At 39.4% G+C, this 21687-nt stretch overlaps 1 protein-coding gene across 4 annotated transcripts in view; it reads right to left on the reverse strand.

The window, feature by feature from the left end:
• Window positions 1-20018, reverse strand: part of FBXL5 (F-box and leucine rich repeat protein 5) — a 43153-nt gene extending 23135 nt beyond the window's left edge. For 2 of the 4 annotated variants that reach the window (XM_025384653.1, XM_025384652.1), the window contains exons 1-4: window positions 19810-20012; window positions 7567-7782; window positions 3578-3673; window positions 1295-1481 (exon numbers count right to left, since the gene is read on the reverse strand). In XM_025384653.1, the coding sequence (XP_025240438.1) occupies window positions 1295-1481; window positions 3578-3673; window positions 7567-7782; window positions 19810-19893 (583 nt within the window). In that variant the 5' untranslated portion in view covers window positions 19894-20012. Of the gene's footprint in view, window positions 1-1294; window positions 1482-3577; window positions 3674-4316; window positions 4417-7566; window positions 7783-19809 lie in introns of all 4 variants that reach the window. The other 2 variants (XM_025384655.1, XM_025384654.1) reach the window with 2 other exon arrangements.
• Between the last annotated feature and the right edge of the window lie 1669 nt (window positions 20019-21687).

Here is a 21687-nt window from a genome sequence, read left to right on the forward strand (position 1 = left end):
ATCTGACTGCCTTAACCTAGAGGTGCTTTAAACTACTTCAATTATTTATGTCGCAGGTGACATGACAAAATGCAAATATTTCTGATGTTGTTTCACGTTGATAAGGAATCTTTTGTCAGCAACTATTGCAGGAAGTACTTATGGATATATAAACCTATTATTTCAGTAATAATTTCCAAAATAAAAATGAAAATGAGGTGTTACAATAAAAAATATAAGAGATTCATCATTAAAGTCATATGAAGAATTTGAGTACTTTATATATCTGATTTGTTTCACAAAGTAACTTAAATATAGAAACGCTATGATCACATTCTTTAAACTACCACTTTTAAAATGCCAAATATTTTAAACATAATACAGCTACAATTTGCTTTGAAGGAGTGGGAAAATAAAATGTAGTAAGTGTGATGCTTTTAAATCCCATGTTATAATTACAATTAAACCAGACACAACAAGTCTTAGCTTGGTAACTAAAGCACAAGCTATATTTCAGAGTAAGGCATACAAGCTTTATGGGATTAATTATTGCTTAACTTGTAAAATTATTTGTTTCAACATGCATTTCACCTACATTGTTAAATAAAAATAAAAGGACCAATTTCAAAAAACTTCAAGCTATTTTAACAGAAATCCCATTGCTGCCGCCAATCTTGAAGAAGTGAACATAAATAATTACTGAGGAAGTAGTTTATTTTTTAAAAAAGGCAGTTTATTTGCCTTTCTCATCTGTATTTTCAGAGTAACAACACAGAAAAACTCTGCCTCTAGTACTTGTTCCTCTGAATATTACTGGATACAGGCTGAAAAAATGACACACAGGAAAGGATGAAAATAAATTATAAACATAACTGATTTTGAAAACCAATGAAAAAACACAAGGAAAGAGAAAAGCAGCCACTATGGTCAATAAAGCTCAGGAAGCAGGATGATACCACAAAAGTGCTCTGTGTAATGGTAGTTTTCAACAATTTTGACTGCTCAGTTTTGAGCAGGACAGTGCTCTGTACTGGTAGTTTTCAATAATTTGGATTCACTCATATATAAATTCATTCAAGAAACACTACACTGAATACGTCCCAAGTATATGTTAAATTATCATACACAACACTGAATTCTAAAATGAGAACCATTGTCTTCAATTAAATTGATACATGAAAATAACGCCTTTAACTGACCACAGTACAGGCCTAACTTAAATTATTCCTCAACCAAAATCTACAATTCATATCAGTAAGATGTCAATGACCTTATAACTAATAAATTGTTCTTTATCTATATATATGAATCTCACCTTTATCTGACTTTTCATCCACAGAATATTTAAAATATTTCTGTCGCTCTTCAGCATGATTCCATAGGCTAAGACCTCTAAGGAGTTCTGCAGTATCCTTCTGAGAGCAGTGTTGTGCAATCACTTTCTTTTTAATATCCTTAAGCTCTTCATAGGTAAAATATTCCATTAACATAGGCTGAAAAACCTAAATTAAACAAAATATTCATGAGGAAAGATGCTTAATTCGTGTTGTTTCACTCTACACCCTTTTAAATTATTAACGGCTCAAATGTCGTATTATGATCATATATCTCAAAAAGATAAAAATTTTAGTTGTTACCACTGAGTTAGTTTATCTAAAAATTGCAGAGAAAAGTACATCAAGAAGATCCTGGCCAGGCGCAGTGGCTCACGCCTGTAATCCCAGCACTTTGGGAAGCCAAGGCGGGTAGGTCCCCTGAGGTCAGGAGTTCAAGACCAACCTGACCAACATAGAGAAACCCTGTCTCTACTAAAAATACAAAATTAGCCAGGCATAGTGGCGCATGCCTATAATCCCAGCTACTCGAGAGGCTGAGGCAGGACAATCGCTTGAACCCAGGAGGCAGAGGTTGCGGCGAGCCGATACTATGCCATTGCACTCCAGCCTGGGCAACAAGAGCAAAACTCCATCTCAAAGAAAATAAATAAATAAAATAAATCCCTCTTGTTATGGTTTCTCCAGTTAATAAATCAATCCCAAAACAATTTTAAAGTATGAGGACTAGAAGGCTTTCCCTTTATAGAATCTGTCAAACACTCTTAATCATTCTGTTAGATGTTTAGGTCAGTTAACTGCCTTCTGGTACTAGAGTAACCGAACTCCACCCAAACTGGGCCTCTGCCTCACATGAGAATGGTTCCCATTGTATTGGAACCATAAAAGTCAGAACTCTACTGAAACACTTAACTTTTCAATATTGTTTCTGGATTTTAGAAATGTTCCCTCAAATCCTTATTTTACAACAGTGGTTCCTATAAGAATTATCCATGGAGATTTCTTCTGCTAAACAGATGCTTAGTCCCAACCTCCAATTTACAGAATTAGAATCTTTAGAGGTTGAAAACAAGGCTTTTTTTGTTTTGTTTTCACTTCCACAGATAATTGTGATGGGTATCATACAGTTCAAAAACACTGGTCAGTCTACTAATTCAGTAGTTTCAACACTGGCTGTATATTACAATGAGTTGGGGGGCCCTGAAAAAATACCCAAGTCAATGCATGTCTTCTGATTTAACTCTGATGTAATTTGTCTGGAAAGGGCTTAAAATACTGTTGGGGTTTCTTTTGTTTGTTTAAATATCAATTTGATTATAAGGTGAAGCTATAGTTGAGAATCTCTACAATAACTGACTTACAGTTGAACAGGTATTCAGTTCCTCATAAAATCATTTATCTATTTCTAACTCTGATATTCATCCCAAATTAGAGACAGAAGAAAAAGGGAAAACGTTTTGCCCATTCATTCAATGATACCCTAATACATGTATAGTAGGCTTAAGACTAATAAATGTCTTTGTTTGTTTGTTTGGAGACATGGTCTCGCTCTATCACCCAGGCTGAAGTACCATGGCGCAATCACGGCTCATTGCAGTCTCAACCTCTTGGGCTCAAGCAATCCTCTCACCTCAAGCTCCCAAGTAGCTGGGACGACAGGCACATGCCACCATGCTCAGCTGATTTTTTTAATTTTTAGCACAGATGAGGTCTCGCTATTTTTCCCAGGCTGGTCTTGAACTTATGAGCTCAAGCAATCCTGCCTCAGCTTCCCAAAGTGCTGGGATTATAGATGTGAACCACCATGTCCAGTCAAGGCTAATAAATTTAAAACCACCATTTAAATACTAAAGTACACTACTGGAAAAAAAAAAAAAAAAACTTAAAAAAATCTTTAAACACAGCATGAAAATGTAAAAAAAAATTCAGAAGTTTAAAGAATCCTCTAAAGGTTCTGAAAAGACATTAGGGTAGCGTAAGTTATTAACATTTAAGACAGAGCCATTTACAAAAAAGAAAATTATTTCCTGAGTAAATTAATTAAATCATCTATTCAATGAAAAGCAACAACCTTTCTGAGAAAACAAAACAAATGTTTTTTTTTTTTTTCCCTTGGGTTTTCTTCAGTTCCCAAAAAGAACTGGGTTCTTCTCTCCATCAACCAGACACATCTTCCTATGCATTATTTTGAAGATCCTCTGAAGCAAAATAGTATTTTAAGAATGTTATAAATCTAAATCACAAGAGGGAAAAAGTATGCTTACCTCCTCTTCCTCTTTCATGTGAGGAAGAAAATCTCTTGTAAAAGCCTCCAATCTCTCTTTCAGTTGTTTTGCATAATTTAACTGTTCATATTCATTCTGGAAACCAAAAAAAAATACATTTTTATAAAAGTTTTGCTTCATTAATTATGTCTGGTCCCAGGAAGGCAGTTTAAAATGTGACATAAAACCTCCGGAAAAAAAAAAAATAGAGAAATTGCAAAGTGGTTTCTCTACTTTTAGCATAAAAGATGTCCGTAAAACAGTAAGCTTTGGATTACTTTAGTAATGTATGTAACCCTATATTTTTAAAATACCACAAAAAGCCTAAAAATAGCAAGTATCTGCCCATAACTTCTATTGATTTGATTTCTAATCATATATTTATATAATTTCTAAATGTCAGTTGTCTTAATGTATCTCCAAGCCTAATGGACTGTATCATTACGGAATCCCTTTATGGTCATCTAGTGTCTCCTCCACTAAAAAATTCAGAATATAGTTGACCCTTGAACAACACAGGTTTGAACTGTGCGGGTTCACTTAAATACCAATTTTCTTCTGCCTCTCCCACCCCTGCAACAGCAAGACCAAACCCACCTCTTCTTCCTCCTTAGCCTACTCAATGTGAGGACAATGAGGATAAAGACATTTATGATGATCCACTTCCACTTAATAAATAGTGAATATATTTTTTCTTCCATATGATGTTCTCGGTAACATTTTCTTTTCTCTAGCTTACCTTATTGTAAGAATCCAGTATATATATATTACATACAATATATGAAATAATTGTTAATCGTTTTATGTTATTGGTAAGGCTTCCAGTCAACAGTAGCAGGCTATAAGTTTTGAGAGATTCAAAAGTTATACATGGATTTTTAACAGCACAGGGTGTTGGCAACCCTAATCCCCATGTTGTTCAATGGTCAACTGTACCTGTTAACATTATACTGCTGGGCGCAGTGGGTCACACCTGTAATCCCAACACTTTGGGAGGCAGAGGCAGGTGGATCACCTGATGTCAGGAGTTCAAGACCAGCCTGCTCAATGCAGCGAAACCATCTCTACTAAAAATACAAAAATTAGCTGGGTATAATGACGGGCACCTGTAATCCCAGCTATCCGGGAGGCTGAGGCAGGGAGAATTGCTTGAACCTGAGAGAAGGAGGTTGCCATGAGCCAAGATTACACCACTGCACCTCAGCATGGGTGACACAGCAAGACTCTGTCTCAAAAAAAAAAAAAATTTACTTGATGTAAGGTCATATATATCAATATCAACACTTTTAAAGGCAAGGTGCTCACTATATCTTGAAGTAAATCATTCTAATTCTGGGCAATTCTAAGGAACTATAAAGTTCTTTCTCATAACCTAGAATTACATTTTCCCACTTCTATATCAGTCCTCTCAAAGCATGTAGGAAATTTACAAAATAATGAAAACTTTTTTTTGGGGGGGACAAGTCTTGCTCTATCGCCCAGGCTGGAATGTGGTGGCACAATCTCAGCTTGCTGCAAGCTGAGGTTCAAGCTATTCTCCCATCTAGCCTCCTGAGTGGCTGGGACTACAGGTGCACATCACAACTCCCAGCTAATTTTTTTGGTATTTTTAGTAGAGATGGGGTTTCATCACGTTGGCCAGGCTGGTCTCGAACTCCTGACCTCAAGTGATCTGCACGCCTCAGCCTCCCAAAGTGCTGGAATTACAGGGATGAGCCACCATGCCCAGCCTATGAAAACTTAAAATATGAAAATATTTCATCTCTGTTAAGTCCTCTCTGGTCTCTTTTTCCAGAACTAATTTATTCAACTGCTTCCCAATATTCAATCCAATGTCTTATTCTCTTACGACTTTACACATTTTCCCTAAGCATATCCACATGGCTTCCATTCCTACTTATATGCTAATAATAACTATCAAATTTGATTTTTCATACTGGGTCACTCTTCTGACCATGAAATTCATCTTTATCACCTCCTATTCATAAATGCCCATCTGGATACACAAGCAGTTCAAACCTAATATGTCAAGAATGAATCTTTTTATTTCCTGACCCTCTTCTATATGCTCTAGAAAGTCAGGCTGAATCCTCATTTTGATTTCTTTTCTTTCCTCCTCCCTTTAAGTATAATCACTACATTCTATCAATTTTATTTCCTACATAACTCTCAAGTCTGATCCCCTCCCCTTTATTTCCACTAGTCATAACTATAGTTCAGATCTTACTGAAGGTGCATTCATGTGGCAATACATAATATGATATAAAATTTGAAGAATATAAAAGAATATTCAATAAAAAAGTAAATCTCCCTTCTATTAATATTACTATCTAGTACCCTACCCCTACCAAACCTCCCACACCTCCCCACCAAGTAGCTACTGAGTATTCTTCCAGAAACTATTAGAATAATGTTTAATAATGGTCTTCCTCCTTTAGTCTTTTATCTTTAATCCATCCTCCCTAACCTGCAGAACAGCCTTTCCAGAACATAAATCTCTAGGTGAAGAGTATATGATGGCTTAAAAGAGCTATAACTTAAGCTTACGCTTCACCAAGCCAGAAGGGAAATAACTAAGATCAAATTTCAAAATCCTATAATATATAAATGTAATTAAGAAGAAAGTCTCTCTACATCATTATCCTAAACTATACCCAGTAACATCTTTAGCTCACTGCAACCTCCACCTCCCAGGTTCAAGCAATTCTCCTGCCTCAGCTGGGATTACAGGCGCCTGCCACTATGTCTGGCTAATTTTTATATTTTTAGGAGAAAAAGGTTTTCACTATGTTGGCCAGGCTGGTCTTGAACGCCTGACCTCAAGTGATCCACTAGCCTCGGCCTCCCAAAGTGCTGGGACTACAGGTGTGAGCCACTGCACACTGCACCTGGCTGGCATTCAATTCTAAAACAAGTACAATTTATAAAATTAAAGTGTTTATTCATTCTAAGTAATAATCATACCTTTGGTCACCATTAACTGGATTGATAGCTTTCCTTTAATAATTCAGCAAATGTTAACAGAACGTAAAAATTTTCTAATTAAAACTTCAACTTAGAAAAACAGCTTTAAGACTTGGTGAGTAGTATTCATTATAAAATTTTATTAAACAATAATAAAGAGGTAACTGATGAAGACTCTCATCAAACCTGAATCAGGCTCCTCTGGGCCCTCTTCTCAACTTAGGCCTGACCTTATACTCTGTTCTTGTCCTGCTTAGTCCAGTTTTAGCAAAAATCCTGCTGAATTGGTTTAGTGAAAATCTCTCAGTCTTAGTATCTGATCACTCTCTACATCTGATCAAACTACTCATCCTTCAATATGTTATTATCCTCCTGCCTTCAGCAAGAATTTTATAGTTAGTCTAGCAAGAATCCCCTTGGCCTTGATGTTTCCTCAGTAGTGTTCCACCCACTCTTCCCACTTTGCCACTTGGATATAAATCCCTACTTGTCCTTACTGTATTCAATGTTGGGCCTGATCTCTCTCTCCACTACTGCAAACTCCCCACTGCAGTAGTTCTTTTTAAATAGTCTTCCTTGCCATCTTTAACAAGTGACAAAATAATTTTTTTTTTTTTTTGAGACGGAGTCTCGCTCTATCGCCCAGGCTGGAGTACAGTGGCGCGATCTTGGCTCATTGCAAGCTCTGCCTCCCGGGTTCACGCCATTCTCCTGCCTCAGCCTCCCGAGTAGCCGGGACTACAGGCACCTGCCACCACCATGCCCAGCTAATTTTTTGCATTTTTAGTAGAGACGGGGTTTCACCGTGTTAGCCAGGATCCAGGATGGTGTTGATCTCCTGACCTCGTGATCCGCCCGCCTCGGCCTCCCAAAGTGCTGGGATTACAGGCGTGAGCCACCGCGCCCAGCAATAATTTTTTTTTAACATTACATCATTTACTATAAAACAGTGACAAGTTTTGCCAATGACATACCAGAAGATGGCACAAGTTTTGACAGTTAAATATCCATTTTTGCAAACTTACCTTAACATTCTTCAGTCCCTTTTCAAAGAGGCTAAGCATCTCAGAGAGTTTATTGTCAGAATGTACATTATAAATGGTCTGGCTGCGTTGTTGAAGCAAACCAATAATGTATTCATTTTCAATCTGCTCATGCATTTTGAACTCCTTGAAAGTAGCATACAAAGACTGCAGAAGAGCACGGAAATCGTTGTTGTTGGAAAAATTGGTTTTAGAAAGCTGAATAAAAATTTAAAAAGAAAAGTGTAATAAATACGTGCAAATATGCACAAATAAAAAATATTCAAATACATCCCTATTCACTTTTGCACACAGCATGATACTTCCCTTACACTTGGTTAAAGTACAAATAAAGGAAATTCATAAATTAACAAGTTATAATAGTATATTAAAAAGTACACTAGGCCAGGAAGATGTTGGTTTGCTGGCTTGGTGATACAGAAAAACGATACGTGCACAAATCATCGTTTCTTTAAATAGAAGAGATTAAACTACGCCCCTTCTAAACCTAAAATTTCATTACTCTATATGTATGCTAAATACAGGCAGGCAGAAATTTTAAAGAGGGAAACTTGATTTGGTTAAATACAACAGGTAGATGAAAGGGGAAAAGCTACTAACACCATACCTCCTAGACTTGCTTTCTAAAGTATCTAGTATTCCTAAAATGGAACATAATCTAAGCTTATTGCCTGTCATCAGCTGGAATGACAGTCTGATGACAGAGCATCAAAACAGATGACATACAAGCTCCTAAAACAAAATTATTCGTACTATACATAACAGAATTAACTATCTTCTATAAAAGGTAGTATGGATTATGCATTTTAAGAGTCACTTACAGTGAACCAGTTCTAAAGTCAGATTCTCTAGAATGGGATACCGGTTCTACCACTATTTAACTGTGCAACCCTGGGTAAGTTACTTTTCTTTCTTTTTTTTTTTTTTTTTTTTGAGACGGAGTCTTGCTCTGTCGCCCAGGCTAGAATGCAGTGGTATGGTCTCGGCTCACTGCAGACTCTGCCTCCCAGGTTCAAGCGATTCTCCTGCCTCAGCCTCCCGAGTAGCTGGGATTACAGGTGCCCACCACCGCGACTGGCTAATTTTTGTATTTTTTAGTAGAGACAGGGTTTAACCATCTTGGCCAGGCTGGTCTTGAACTCCTGACCTCATGATCCACCCGTCTCGGCCTCCCAAAGTGCTAGATTACAGGCAGGAGCCACCACGCCTGGCCTACTTTTGTTAATGTGTTAGTTTAACCTTGATGTTAAATGGGTATAATAAAACATCTGTATTTCACATGGTTGTTGGTACTCAATAAACATTAGCTATTATCATTTTGAAAATTAAATATTCATTTTTTATAAAGTCATACATTTTTTACTCTATACAAATATTTACTGAGTAGCTATTATGAGGTAAACACTGTTCTTTGGTACTTGGGATATATCAATGAACAAAACAAAGATTTCTTGCCTTTATGGAGTTTCCATTCCAGTGAAGGCAAATAAGACAATGAACAGTTAACTGCAATACACAAGTAAATCATCTAGAGCAAGAATTGGCAACTTTTCTATAAAAGGACAGATAACAAATGTTTTAACTTTTGCAGGCCATGTGGTCCGTAGCAATTATTTAACTCAGCAGTTGTAGCACAAAAGTAGTCATAGACAATATGTAAATGAATGACTGTAGTTATATTTTCATAAAACTTTATAAACACTGAAATTCAAAATTATATGTTTTTCACATGTCACAAAATACTACTCTTCTTTTGATTTTTTCCAACTATTTAAAAATGTAAAAGTGATGCTTGGCTCTTAAGCCACACAAAAAACACAGGTAAGACAGATTTGGTTAAATACATATTATAGATTTTTTTTTAAATCATAAGAAATGCCACACAAGATTACAATAAAATTCATTAGTAACTAGGTGTGATGCACACCACACCTGTAGTTCCAGCTATTCGGGAGGCTGAGGCCTGTAGTGGCTAATCTCTACAAACATTATCATGTATCATTTTTGGGGGGGAAAAAAAAGCAAACTTAAAAATAGCCTTAGTAGAAGCAGGACACAAATCAAAAGAAACCATTAACGCTAGATTTTTTTTTTTAATGGCAAAAAGTAAACACAGTCAGCCTCCGTGGGGATACAGAAACCACAGGTTCAACTAACTGTGGATTGTAAAAGGCTGGGCATGGTGTCTCACACCTGTAATCCCAGCACTTTCAGACGCTGAGGTGAGTGGATTTCCTGAGGTCAGGAGTTCGAGACCAGCCTGACCAACATGATGAAACGCTGTTTCTACTAAAAACACAAAAATTAGCAGGGAGTGGTGGTGTATGCCTGTAGTCCCAGCTACTCGGGAGGCTGAGACAGCAGAATCACTTGAACCCAGGAGGCGGAGGTTGCAGTGAGCCGAGATCATGCCACTGCACTCCAGCCCAGGCAACAAAGCAAGACCCCTTCTCAAAAAAAAAAAAAGAAAAGAAAAGAAAATATTGAAAAAAATAAAAAGTAAAAATAACAATAAAAAACAATATAACAACTATATACATAGGATTTTCACTGTATTACGTATTATAAGTAATCTAAAGATGATTTAAAGCATACGGGAAGACATGTAAGTTACATGCAAGTACTATGCTATTTTATATAAGGGACTTGAGCATCCATGGAGTTTGGTATCCATGGGTGTCCTGAAAACAATCTCCCACAAAATAGGAGGATATCAAAGGAAGACTGTAAGGCCCTAACATGAGTTAAGAAAAATAATATCTTAAAAGATATACAGGGAATTTTGCATATATTATCATTAGACTATTAGAAATTCTTTTAGATCTAATAACACACTAAGGTAAAGATTTGTTTCATGCCACAAACTGACAGCCAAATTAACTATAGTAACTATATAAAGAGATTCTAAACTATAGATAGAATCTATATCCAGCTAATCTAGCACAGTAGTTAAAAGCACTGACTCTGGGGCAAGATTGCCTAGGTGTAATCCATTCTGCCAGCAAGTCATTACATTTCTTTGTACCTCAGTTTCTTCATCTGTAAAACAGGGCTAATAATATTAACTACCTCACAGAGTTCTTGTGAGAATTTTTTTGAGACAGGGTCTTGCTCTGTTGCCCAGGCTGCAGTGCAGTGGCATGATCATAACTCACTGCAACCTCGAACTCCTGGGCTCAAGTGATCCTCCTGCTGGCCTCAGCCTCCGAATAGCTGGAACTACAGGTGTGGTGTGCATCACACCTAGTTACTCTTTTATTTTTTAGAGATGGGGTCTCACTATGTTGCCCAAGCTGGTCTTAAAGTCCTGGCTTCAAGTGATCCTCCTGGCTCAGCATCCTGAGTTGCTGAGATTATAGGCACAAGCCACTGCACCTGGCTACCTGTGACAATTTAATAATATAAAGAACACAGAATATAAACACTACCTAGGCATCTGCAAGCCTTACTTAGTAGGCTTTTCCGTTATTAATTCTGTATTCAGACTAAAATAAAATATCATTACAAAGAAACTAGTACAGCCATTATGGAAAACAGTATGGAAATTCCTCAAAAAATCAAAAATGTAATTTTCATAACTTCCAGCAATCCCATTCCTGAGTATATGTTCAAAGTAAATAAAATTCGGATCTCTAAGAGATATCTGCACTCCCATGTTCAATGCAGTATTATTCATAATAGCCAAGATATGGAGCCAATTGGAGTGCTTGACCACAAATGGGTAAAGAAAATGTGATATAACCAAAACAGCATGGTACTGGTACCAAAACAGAGATATAGACCAATGGAACAGAACAGAGTCCTCAGAAATAATACCACACATCTACAGCCATCTGATCTTTGACAAACCTGAGAGAAACAAGAAATGGGGAAAGGATTCCCTATTTAATAAATGGTGCTGGGAAAATTGGCTAGCCATAAGTAGAAAGCTGAAACTGGATCCTTTCCTTACTCCTTATACGAAAATTAATTCAAGATAGATTAGAGACTTAAATGTTAGACCTAATACCATAAAAATCCTAGAGGAAAACCTAGGTAGTGCCATTCAGGACATAGGCATGGGCAAGGACTTCATGTCTAAAACACCAAAAGCAACAGCAGCAAAAGCCAAAATTGACAAATGGGATCTAATTAAACTAAAGAGCTTCTGCACAGCAAAAGAAACTACCATCAGAGTGAACAGGCAACCTACAGAATGGGAGAAAATTTTTGCAATCTACTCATCTGACAAAGGGCTAATATCCAGAACCTACAAAGAACTCAAACAAATTTACAAGAAAAAAACAAACAACCCCATCAAAAAGTGGGCAAAGGATATGAACAGACATTTCTCAAAAGAAGACATTCATACAGCCAACAGACACATGAAAAAATGCTCATCATCACTGGCCATCAGAGAAATGCAAATCAAAACCACAATGAGATACCATCTCACACCAGTTAGAATGGCAATCATTAAAAAGTCAGGAAACAACAGGTGCTGGAGAGGATGTGGAGAAATAGCAACGCTTTTACACTGTTGGTGGGATTGTAAACTAGTTCAACCATTATGGAAAACAGTATGGCGATTCCTCAAGGATCTAGAACTAGATGTACCATATGACCCAGCCATCCCATTACTGGGTATATACCCAAAGGAGTATAAATTATGCTGCTATAAAGACACATGCACACGTATGTTTATTGCAGCACTATTCACAATAGCAAAGACTTGGAATCAACCCAAATGTCCATCAGTGACAGATTGGATTAAGAAAATGTGGCACATATACACCATGGAATACTATGCAGCCATAAAAAAGGATGAGTTTGTGTCCTTTGTAGGGACATGGATGCAGCTGGAAACCATCATTCTTAGCAAACTATCACAAGAACAGAAAACCAAACACCGCATGTTCTCACTCATAGGTGGGAACTGAACAATGAGATCACTTGGACTCGGGAAGGGGAACATCACACACCGGGGCCTACCATGGGGAGTGGGGAGGGGGGAGGGATTGCATTGGGAGTTATACCTGATGTAAATGACGAGTTGACGGGTGCAGCACACCAACATGGCACAAGTATACATATGTAACAAACCTGCACGTTATGCACATGTACCCTACAACTTAAAGTATAATAATAATAAATAAATTTAAAAAAAAAAAGAAATTAATTCTTGCCTGGAAAAAAAAAAAAAAGAAAATGTGATATATACAACAAAATATTATTCAGTCATAAATAAGGAAATCCTGTCATTTGCAACAACACAGATGAACCTGGAAAACAGCTAAGTGAAATAAGCCAGATACGGAGAGACAAATAATGTATGATCTCACTATATATGGAATCTAAAGTAGAACTCATAGAAGCAGAGAGTATGAAAGGTGGTTGTCAGGGAGCAGGGGATGGAGAAAATGGGGGATGCCGAACAAAGAACACTAACTTTCAGTTCTAAGATGAGTATGTTCTGGGGATATAAGGTACAGTACAATGACTATAGCTAATAATACTGTATTATGTACTTGAAATTTGCTGAGAGTACATCTTCTGTGTCCTTACCACTCCCACACAAAGGGTAATTATTTGTGGTGATGTGTTAATTTGATTTTGGTAATCATTATACGATGTACATGTATATCAAACCATCGCATTGTACACCTTGAATATATACAATTTTTATTTGTCAATTATACCTCAATAAAGCTGGGAAAAAATGATCAACAGATTAACAGATCAAGTTAAATTCTTGGTGGAGAATATAAAATATTTTGTACAACAGGTTGAGGAAATAAGATTTTTATCTACATTAAATCCTCAACATGTTTGTTGGTTTGATGAAGTGAAAACAAAGCCAAAAAAAAAAAAAAAAAGGAGCAACAGACAGAAAAGTCCTTAAAGATACTACCCAACTCAGTTTTTCTCCATATGAAAAGTGCAAATGTTTTTAACCTGGTACCTAAAGTTAGTAAATTTAGCAGTTAAAAGAATAACCAGGGCTGGCACGGTGGTTCACACCTGTAATCCCAGCACTTTGGAAGTCCGAGGCGTGTGGATCACGAGGTCTAGAGATCTAGGCCAACATGGTGAAACCCCATCTCTACTAAAACTACAAAAATTAGCTGGACATGGTGGCACACGCCTGTAGTCCCAGGTACTCGAGAGGCTGAGGCAGAAGAATGGCTTGAACCTGGGAGGCGGAGGTTGCAGTGAGCCAAGATCACACCACCACACTCCAGCCTGGAGACAGAGACTACGTCTCAAAAAAAAAAAAAAAAAAAAAAAAGAACCAGAATATACCAGAATATACACAATTTAACTTTTTTGATATCTGTTTATATGAATAGTTTTTAAAATTGTTGGCCTTCACATACAGACTTTATAGAGGAAAAAAACCTGGACACTAATAATTTCTGGGACATACTGAAGCCAAAGATATGTGAGAAATTACCCTAGTGTTGTTATATATTTAATTATTAAAACAATCTAAAGAGTAGGTATTAAAATCCTCATTTTACAGTCTAACAAACAGGCTCAGGAAAAAAACTTACCCCATATCATACAACTAGTAAACAACAAAACCAAGACCAAGTCCCTAAAACTCTAACATCTATGGCTTTTCTACAGATACAACGTTAGTCCCATTAATAAAGCTATCTTTTCAGATCCAAGAGAGTAAATTGTTAGAAAGAACATTTGCTCCAAAGCAACAGTTCTCACCAAGGCAGTAATTCTGCCACCCCCCTACCCATCCCCCAGAGATAAAAGGCAAAATCTGGAGGCAGTTTTGGTTGTCACCACTGGAAATGTACTACTGACACCTAGTGGATAAAAGTCAAGGATGTGGCTAAACAGCCTACAAGGCACAGGACAGCCCCCATAAAAAAGACGCATCTACCTCAAAACGTCAACAGTGCTTTGGTTAAGAAATGTTGCTCTAGAAAACTGTTTTTCAAACACTGTTAACCATGACCTTTAGTATGAAATATAGTGTAATCCAGATTCACACCCATCACAAACACTCAAATTTCAGGGAACAGTATTTCCCTCTCTAATCTGTGATGTACTCTAATACTTACTTTTCCATTTAAATTTTTAATGCTGTTCCTGACCCACAAAAGAAATTTATGACCTACTACTAATAGGTCACAGGTCACATTTTGAAGAGCACTCTTCTACAGTAAAATATAAAGGTTCCTAGTGACCTATAAAGTTATATACTCTGATGCCTCACAAATTCAACAAAGAACTTACATATATAAAAGGACACACATAATTAACAAATAGTAACATGGTACCTTCCACATTTTAAAAGGATTTATAACTGACTTTCTTTTTTTTTTTTTGAGACAGCGTCTTGCTCTGTCGCCCAGGTTGGATTGCAATGGCATAATCTCAGCTCGCTGCAATCTCTGCCTCCTGGATTCCAGCAATTCTGCCTTAGCCTCCCGTGTAGCTGGGATTACAGGACCCCGCCACCACGCCCGGCTAATTTTTGCATTTTTTGTAGAGACGAGGTTTCACCATTCTGGCCAGGCTGGTCTTGAACTCCTGACTTCATGATCCACCTGCCCTGGCCTCCCAAAGTGCTGGGATACAGACATAAGCCACTGCGCCCAACCTATAACTGACTTTCTGTCTCAAACATTCTACAGTGATAAATCAAGTATTACAGCCTGGTTTCAAACTGATTCTCAAAAGTGGTATGTCACTTAAAGACAATACAGCACATTCAAAAATAGATAAGAAAATGGCAGCCAGGCGCGGTGGCTCAAGCCTGTAATCCCAGCACTTTGGGAGGCCGAGATGGGTGGATCACGAGGTCAGGAAATCGAGACCATCCTGGCTAACACGGTGAAACCCCGTCTCTACTAAAAAATACAGAAAACTAGCCGGGCGAGGTGGCAGGCTCCTGTAGTCCCAACTACTGGGGAGGCTGAGGCAGGAGAATGGCGTAAACCCAGGAGGCGGAGCTTGCAGTGAGCTTAGATCCGGCCACTGCACTCCAGCCTGGGCGACAGAGCGAGACTCTGTCTCAAAAAAAAAAAAAAAAAAAAAAAAGGCATAACAAAAACACCAATATTATTCACCCAAATACATTTTTACTTTGTTTACTCACTCAGACAATGCTTTAATTTAATCAAGGGAGACTTATACTTAGTGAAGAAACCTTAGTAAGTATCTGATCAAATTTACAGATGGAAAAAATGACCCACAGGTAAACTGTTCTGCATAAAATCATAGAGCTCCCAATAAGTAGCCGAACTAGTAAGGTAATGCAAAACCCATGGGCTTCTGAAGGGGAAAAAAAATCCTAAGATTAAAATTGAGGCTCTACTAATTACTAGTTGAATGAGTTGGGTAAGTTACTTAACCACTAAAGCTGTTTCCTCAACTTTAAATGAAGGATAATATTTGTCTTAGGTAGTTCTTGTGAAGATTAAAAGAAACAATGTAGACATGTAGTAAGAACTCATTAAATTCCCTTTTACTTCTTCCACAGCTCTCAATTCAATATTTTCTCCACTAAGCCAATCTTCTCAAATGCCAGTCAATAAATTGTTACAGGTATGCAGAAAAAGGGGTGGGGGGCCGGGAGGTGGGGAAGGAAAACTGACCATAAAGTTATACTCACTCATTTTTTTAAAAAAAGAATATATTCAAATTACTCTACGCTTCTTCCCACTTAAGAGTTTTGGGTGACAAAATGTCCTATATGTATAAATAAATGTACAAATATATTAAATCCTTTAATAAAAGTAAATAGCACTTTTAATACCCTTACCTGAAAAATTTGGGCACGCCTTAAGGCTTCCATTACTTGAGTTTTTAATAACTGGTTTATATATAAGCCTGGGAATCTCTGAACTAACCACATCCTTACAACCACAGCCTACTCTTCCCTCAGAAATCAATTCAAAGAGACCACTCCTGACACTTTAATGTGGAACTGACCACATAACTCCCTTTGCTCCCACTATACCGTGTTTGGATTTCCATCCTAGCATAGATGTTATTACATACTGGACTGTAAACTTTTTGAGAGTAGAGACCACATGTCACATTGCCAACGTCTTTCTGTAGCACAAGCTACTACAGAGTAGATGGTAGAAACTCCAATGCTCACTGACAGAATTAATGGCGTTAACCTTGGAGAACTGGAGAAAAGACTGATAAACTGAAGTAAAATGGAAAAAGGATGTCATTCAATATAAATATTTACTAACATCATCCCAGTTTGAAAGGTCAGTGAATTAGCAGATTTTTTAGCACATTGCTCCCCAAAAAATAAACTACTATGATTTAATATAAAGAAAATTAAACTAGGAATCCTAACAATGACTTGGGTTTCCATCCGGATCTACCACTAGCTGCTTATGTAACCTTGGCCTAGCTAATCTAGGCCTGTAAGTCCCCAGCAATAAAACAGAAATACTTTGTCTTTACATAACTCAAAGCACTGTTGTCTGGATAACAAAGGTGAAAAACCTTTCCATAAAACTTTTTACAAATGTAAAAAGAAATCTATGGGCAAAGTATTAAATCAGGTATTAGACAGCAATATTTAAAATGGTCTAAGACATACATCTGTCAGCTTTTGAAAATTTGTTTTATTTTCTCATCCTATTCAACTTTCTACCTAAAAAATAAGTAGACTAAGATAACTTTGGAATACATTATACTAACTAGTTTAAGCATATAAGTGGTTTACTTGATGCTAGCAAATAAATGGATGCTTCTAAAATACATTGTACTTGAGAAGTTCAGTATTGAAAATAGTAACTGACTTCTTTATAATAACTGAGCATTCAGAGCCCAAATTTGGACTACAGTACAGTGAAATAACTATTTTGTACCTTTTTAGTTTGAGCATAAAAACTAGTTCTCATTTTGTATAGTTTTATTGTAAACTGTGTTCAATGGGATATCCTTGGTCTATACAACCAAAGGATAATGGCAAAACATGAGATGATAAATGAATAAAAACAAACAAGGTACTCTTCCTTTAATTCCTTTAAGATTACTGAGCCATTACAAAATAATTATTTTCCACTCTAGCTCCCAAAGGACATCCTAAGAGAGATTTCCATTGGCTATCATTATCAAGAAGAAATCTGGATGTAAAATTCCTATGCAGTTTTTTTTTTCCCTAAATCTCCTCGGTCTCAGTTCAGAAAATTGGACTTTTAATCTTCTTCATGAACATATACAAGAATCTCATTAACTATACCTAATTAATTCAGAATTAGTAATAATTTTGACTTACACTATGTCAAATTGAAAATGCTTTATTAAACTAGTTATGCAAACAGGAACATTACTGAAAAGAATCTTACTTGACTCAGATATTTTGTAAAAAAGCAACTGCATTTTCAAAATTTGTTCAAATATTCTCAACCACCAGGAAGAGACACAGAAAAAGAGTGACTAACTTGTTGAAAACTTTAAAATAAGGCTGGTGAGCCTAGTCTGCAAGTAAATTAAATTGTGATTATTTTGGGAGGTCACAATCATCTGGAAATCGATGAAAGCTACAAACCCCCTAGGAAAATGGGCACATGCACAAAATTCTCCATATAATTTCAGTTGATCCTAGGCTACCTCTCCACAGTTTAAACTGGAGAGAAAACTTGGATTCTGTTAGTCTCAACTTCCACTTTCGATTTTTGAGACCAATTTTTTTCTTTCCTGCTATTAAAGAATGGTGTCTGAATGAACCAAATTCAAAAGCCAGAGAGGATAAAAACACAACAATACTGCTAACTAAAAAATTCAGGGATATACCCTTTCCATTAATGGCTTAACCATTCCTCATGCTTCTCCTAGATAAGTGGTTCTCACCCTCAGCTGCATACTGCACTCAACTGGAGAGCTTTAATCTTCTATACCTGATGTGTGGGTGAAATCCTAATTTTAGTCACATAAACATCAGGATTTCTAATAGTTTTTAGGTTAAGGCTAATAAGCATCCGAGGTTGCAAACCACTGTCCTAGACAGTCCTGGTGTTTCCAACTACGTGTGAACTGGGTATTTCTAAATTTTCAGAATGGAGGGAGGGAGAAGATGGAGTGCTAAGATTTGAAATTCAACGTCACTGCTTTAAATTGCTGGTCTTGAGTGTGGCCTAGCAGTGAACACCCCGGGCATTCTCCAATCGCCTGGCTTAACTATGAAACACCCCTCTTTTCTGTAGACAATGGTTCTGCATAATGCTATACAATTTCTGAGAATTCCTAAAAGTTGATTTCTATGCTTAAACAGTAGTCATTTGAATGCTTTATGTAGTTGGATCATTTCCACAAGAAACGGGACTGCCTGAGGTTTGCAGATATCCATGTGACTTTCCCCAACATAAACTGACAAATATGTGGAATGTTAAATATTGTTTTAAAATCATTAGCAAAAGGCCCCGAATCATCTCCACACAAGTGCCTCTTCAGCTTATGCTGCACCAATTATGAGCCCAAAATGGTTCTCACAGTTAAACCAACTTTTCCCGAGGCCCCCTTTATTCGAGCTTATGTAAAGAATTCCAAGAATTGCTGTCTTATAACAAAATCTACATCTAGTAAGTGGTCAAGGCAATAAAAGTTGCAAAAAAACCGATAACGACACATGAAGAGTGAAGGTTCTTCAGTTCTAAACTTGGCTTTTCCCCCAAAATCAAACCAGTGAAAAAAGCTGGGGGTAAAAGGAACCCGGTAGCTGGGAGACGCTGCAGTTCCAGCCAGGAAGCCAGGGAGAGGTTCAGAGGATGGGTGGGTGTCTGCACGGAGAGCCCCGAACAGGCCCGGGGGAGTGACGGAGAACGGGAACAACTGCTCGGTGCGGATAGGAGTCCACGGCAGGTGGCCGGCCGGGGCACCCAAGGCTTCGGGGAGGTAGGGCCGCTCTCCTTAGAGGCAGCAGCGGGAGGCCCAGGGCGGCGGTGGGGCCGGCGCGAGGGCGGCCAGTGACCCCGGCAGCGCCCCTCCTCAGGCGCCAGGCCCTCGGCAGGGGCCGCCGCCCGCCCCGAGAGCACGTCCGAGGCGGCGGCCAGGCGGGGAGGCCGGCTCTGCGAGGGCCCCGCAGCGGGCGGGGAGGCTGCGGGAACGGGCAGCGCTGACAGCTGCGCAGGCGGCTACTCGCGCGGCGACGGCACGGGGCTGCGGGCGCGGCACAGGCCAGGCCGCCCCAGTAACCCAGCCAGCTCCCCATCGCCGCCCGCACCGCCCACAGCAGGAGGCTCGGCGCTCCGTTACCTTGTCGCAGTAGAGCCCCACCAGCTGCTTCATCCGCCAGTGTGGGGCGGTGAAGACGTCCACTTCTTCAGGGAAGGGCGCCATCGCCACTGCCTCAGCCTCCGCCTCAGCAGCCGCGGCCGCCGCCTCTCCATAGACACCCTCGCCGCGGGGCAGAGGCGGCGCGCCCCCTTGCGCATGCGCCCGCCCCGTCGGCGCGCGCGCCCGGTCAGCCTGGCCGGCAGGAACGCGGGGGCGCGCAGGCCGCCGCCATGCGGTCCCTGCGGCCCACGTGACCGGGCGCGCGCAGAGGCTGGCGGCTTCTGCCTCCCGCCCCCACTCTTTTCGTTTCTTGTCCTCTTCCTATGCAGCAAACCTTTACCCTGTCTCTTTCACTACATGAAAGCACAGTATCTGAGAGTAGGGGAAAGTCGTTTCAGTGGCGCTCTCGGCGCTTCTCCCATTTCTGCCCAGCCCACCAGGCGTTGAGGAGAGGCAGCCAAGCACAATGGCCGCAGTCGGGGCCGCGAGCTCTGCCTGTGCCCAGGCCCCGACGCCTTCTTGGCCTGGGTGACCAATGCGTCTGGCCGGGACCTCCAGAGCTACCCTTTGCCTCCCTGCGATTGGCCCGTGCCAGACTCTTTCTGGGGCCAAGTGCAGACCACCCCGCCCGCCAGTCAAAGGTCGGGCCTGGCTCCCGCCCAGCGGTTGGTGAACCAGGGCTGCGGGCTCTGAGAGCTTCGGTCCCGGGCGGCAGGCCACCGCGGGCGCGGGGCCTGGGTGCGAGGGGCGGGGCAGAGACCGCGAGAGAGAGACCTGGTGGAATTCGGAAGTCTCAACGCGGGGAAAAACAGTATCTGGGGATCCAGGTGCGGAAATGCACCTCAAGTGCTGGAACGCGGGTCAGGGATAGGCCCGACGGGCCTTGGGGGTGGGAAGAAGGGTGAATAATGGAAGGTTACTGCGGTAAAGAACCTTGGTACAAATCCCGCCATTTTAAGCGGAGGTTCGGAGAGAAAACAAGATCACTAAACCAGGGAAATGTCTGTCTCTTCCCCATAAATAGCCTGGCCCTCGCCACAGACCTCCTGGAGACCCTGTTCTCTGCTGACGCTTGTCAGTCTTAGATTGGTTGGCTGGAGTACTGCTGGGCAGACAGGGAAACAGGAGAAAACAGGGAAGCCTGAGAACCTTGAGAGGAATTGTTATTTGCGTAATGGCCAGAACCTCCAGGAGAGCAAGAACCAGATATGCTGTGTTCACCCTTGTTCTCTATTATCTATCACAGTTGCAAGACAACATGGGGATCAGTAAATATTCAACAAATAATGGAGTAGAAGGAGGTGAGAAAGAACTTTGCAGTGGAATGCACCCTATTTAGTTCTAATCTTATCTTACTATATGCTATTATAGACAGTCAGTGTAAACAGTGGTTAAACCACAGACTCTGGAAATGAAGTTAAGATTCCTGGTTTTGCCAGACACTAGCTATACAACCGTTAACAAGCTATATGACCTCTTTGTGCCTCAGTTTGTTCTTACATGAAATGAGGCTAGTAATACCTACCTCAGAATCTTTATGAGGATTGAGTTTATATATTTGAAGCACTTATAATAGTACCGTCTGTAAGCGATCAGTACTTTTTAAAAGCAACTCTGTGAGGTAGTGCTGCAGGAAATTAGGTCTTCAAGACATTCTAGTAATTGCCTAGGGTCCCAGAAATTAGTAAGTGAAAAATCTGGTCATATAAATCTGGATTTGACAATACCCCCACAGGCATTGCATTAGTTGGGATACAGAGATGTCTTATACACAATGTGTCTTAAGAAGCAGGAATAATGCTTAAGAAATAGAATAATAAAGTCCTTCATAAAGATGTTGACTCTCTCTTCCTCCTT

The sequence above is a fragment of the Theropithecus gelada genome, chromosome 5 (assembly GCF_003255815.1).
Source record: "Theropithecus gelada isolate Dixy chromosome 5, Tgel_1.0, whole genome shotgun sequence".
Lineage (NCBI taxonomy): Eukaryota > Metazoa > Chordata > Mammalia > Primates > Cercopithecidae > Theropithecus > Theropithecus gelada.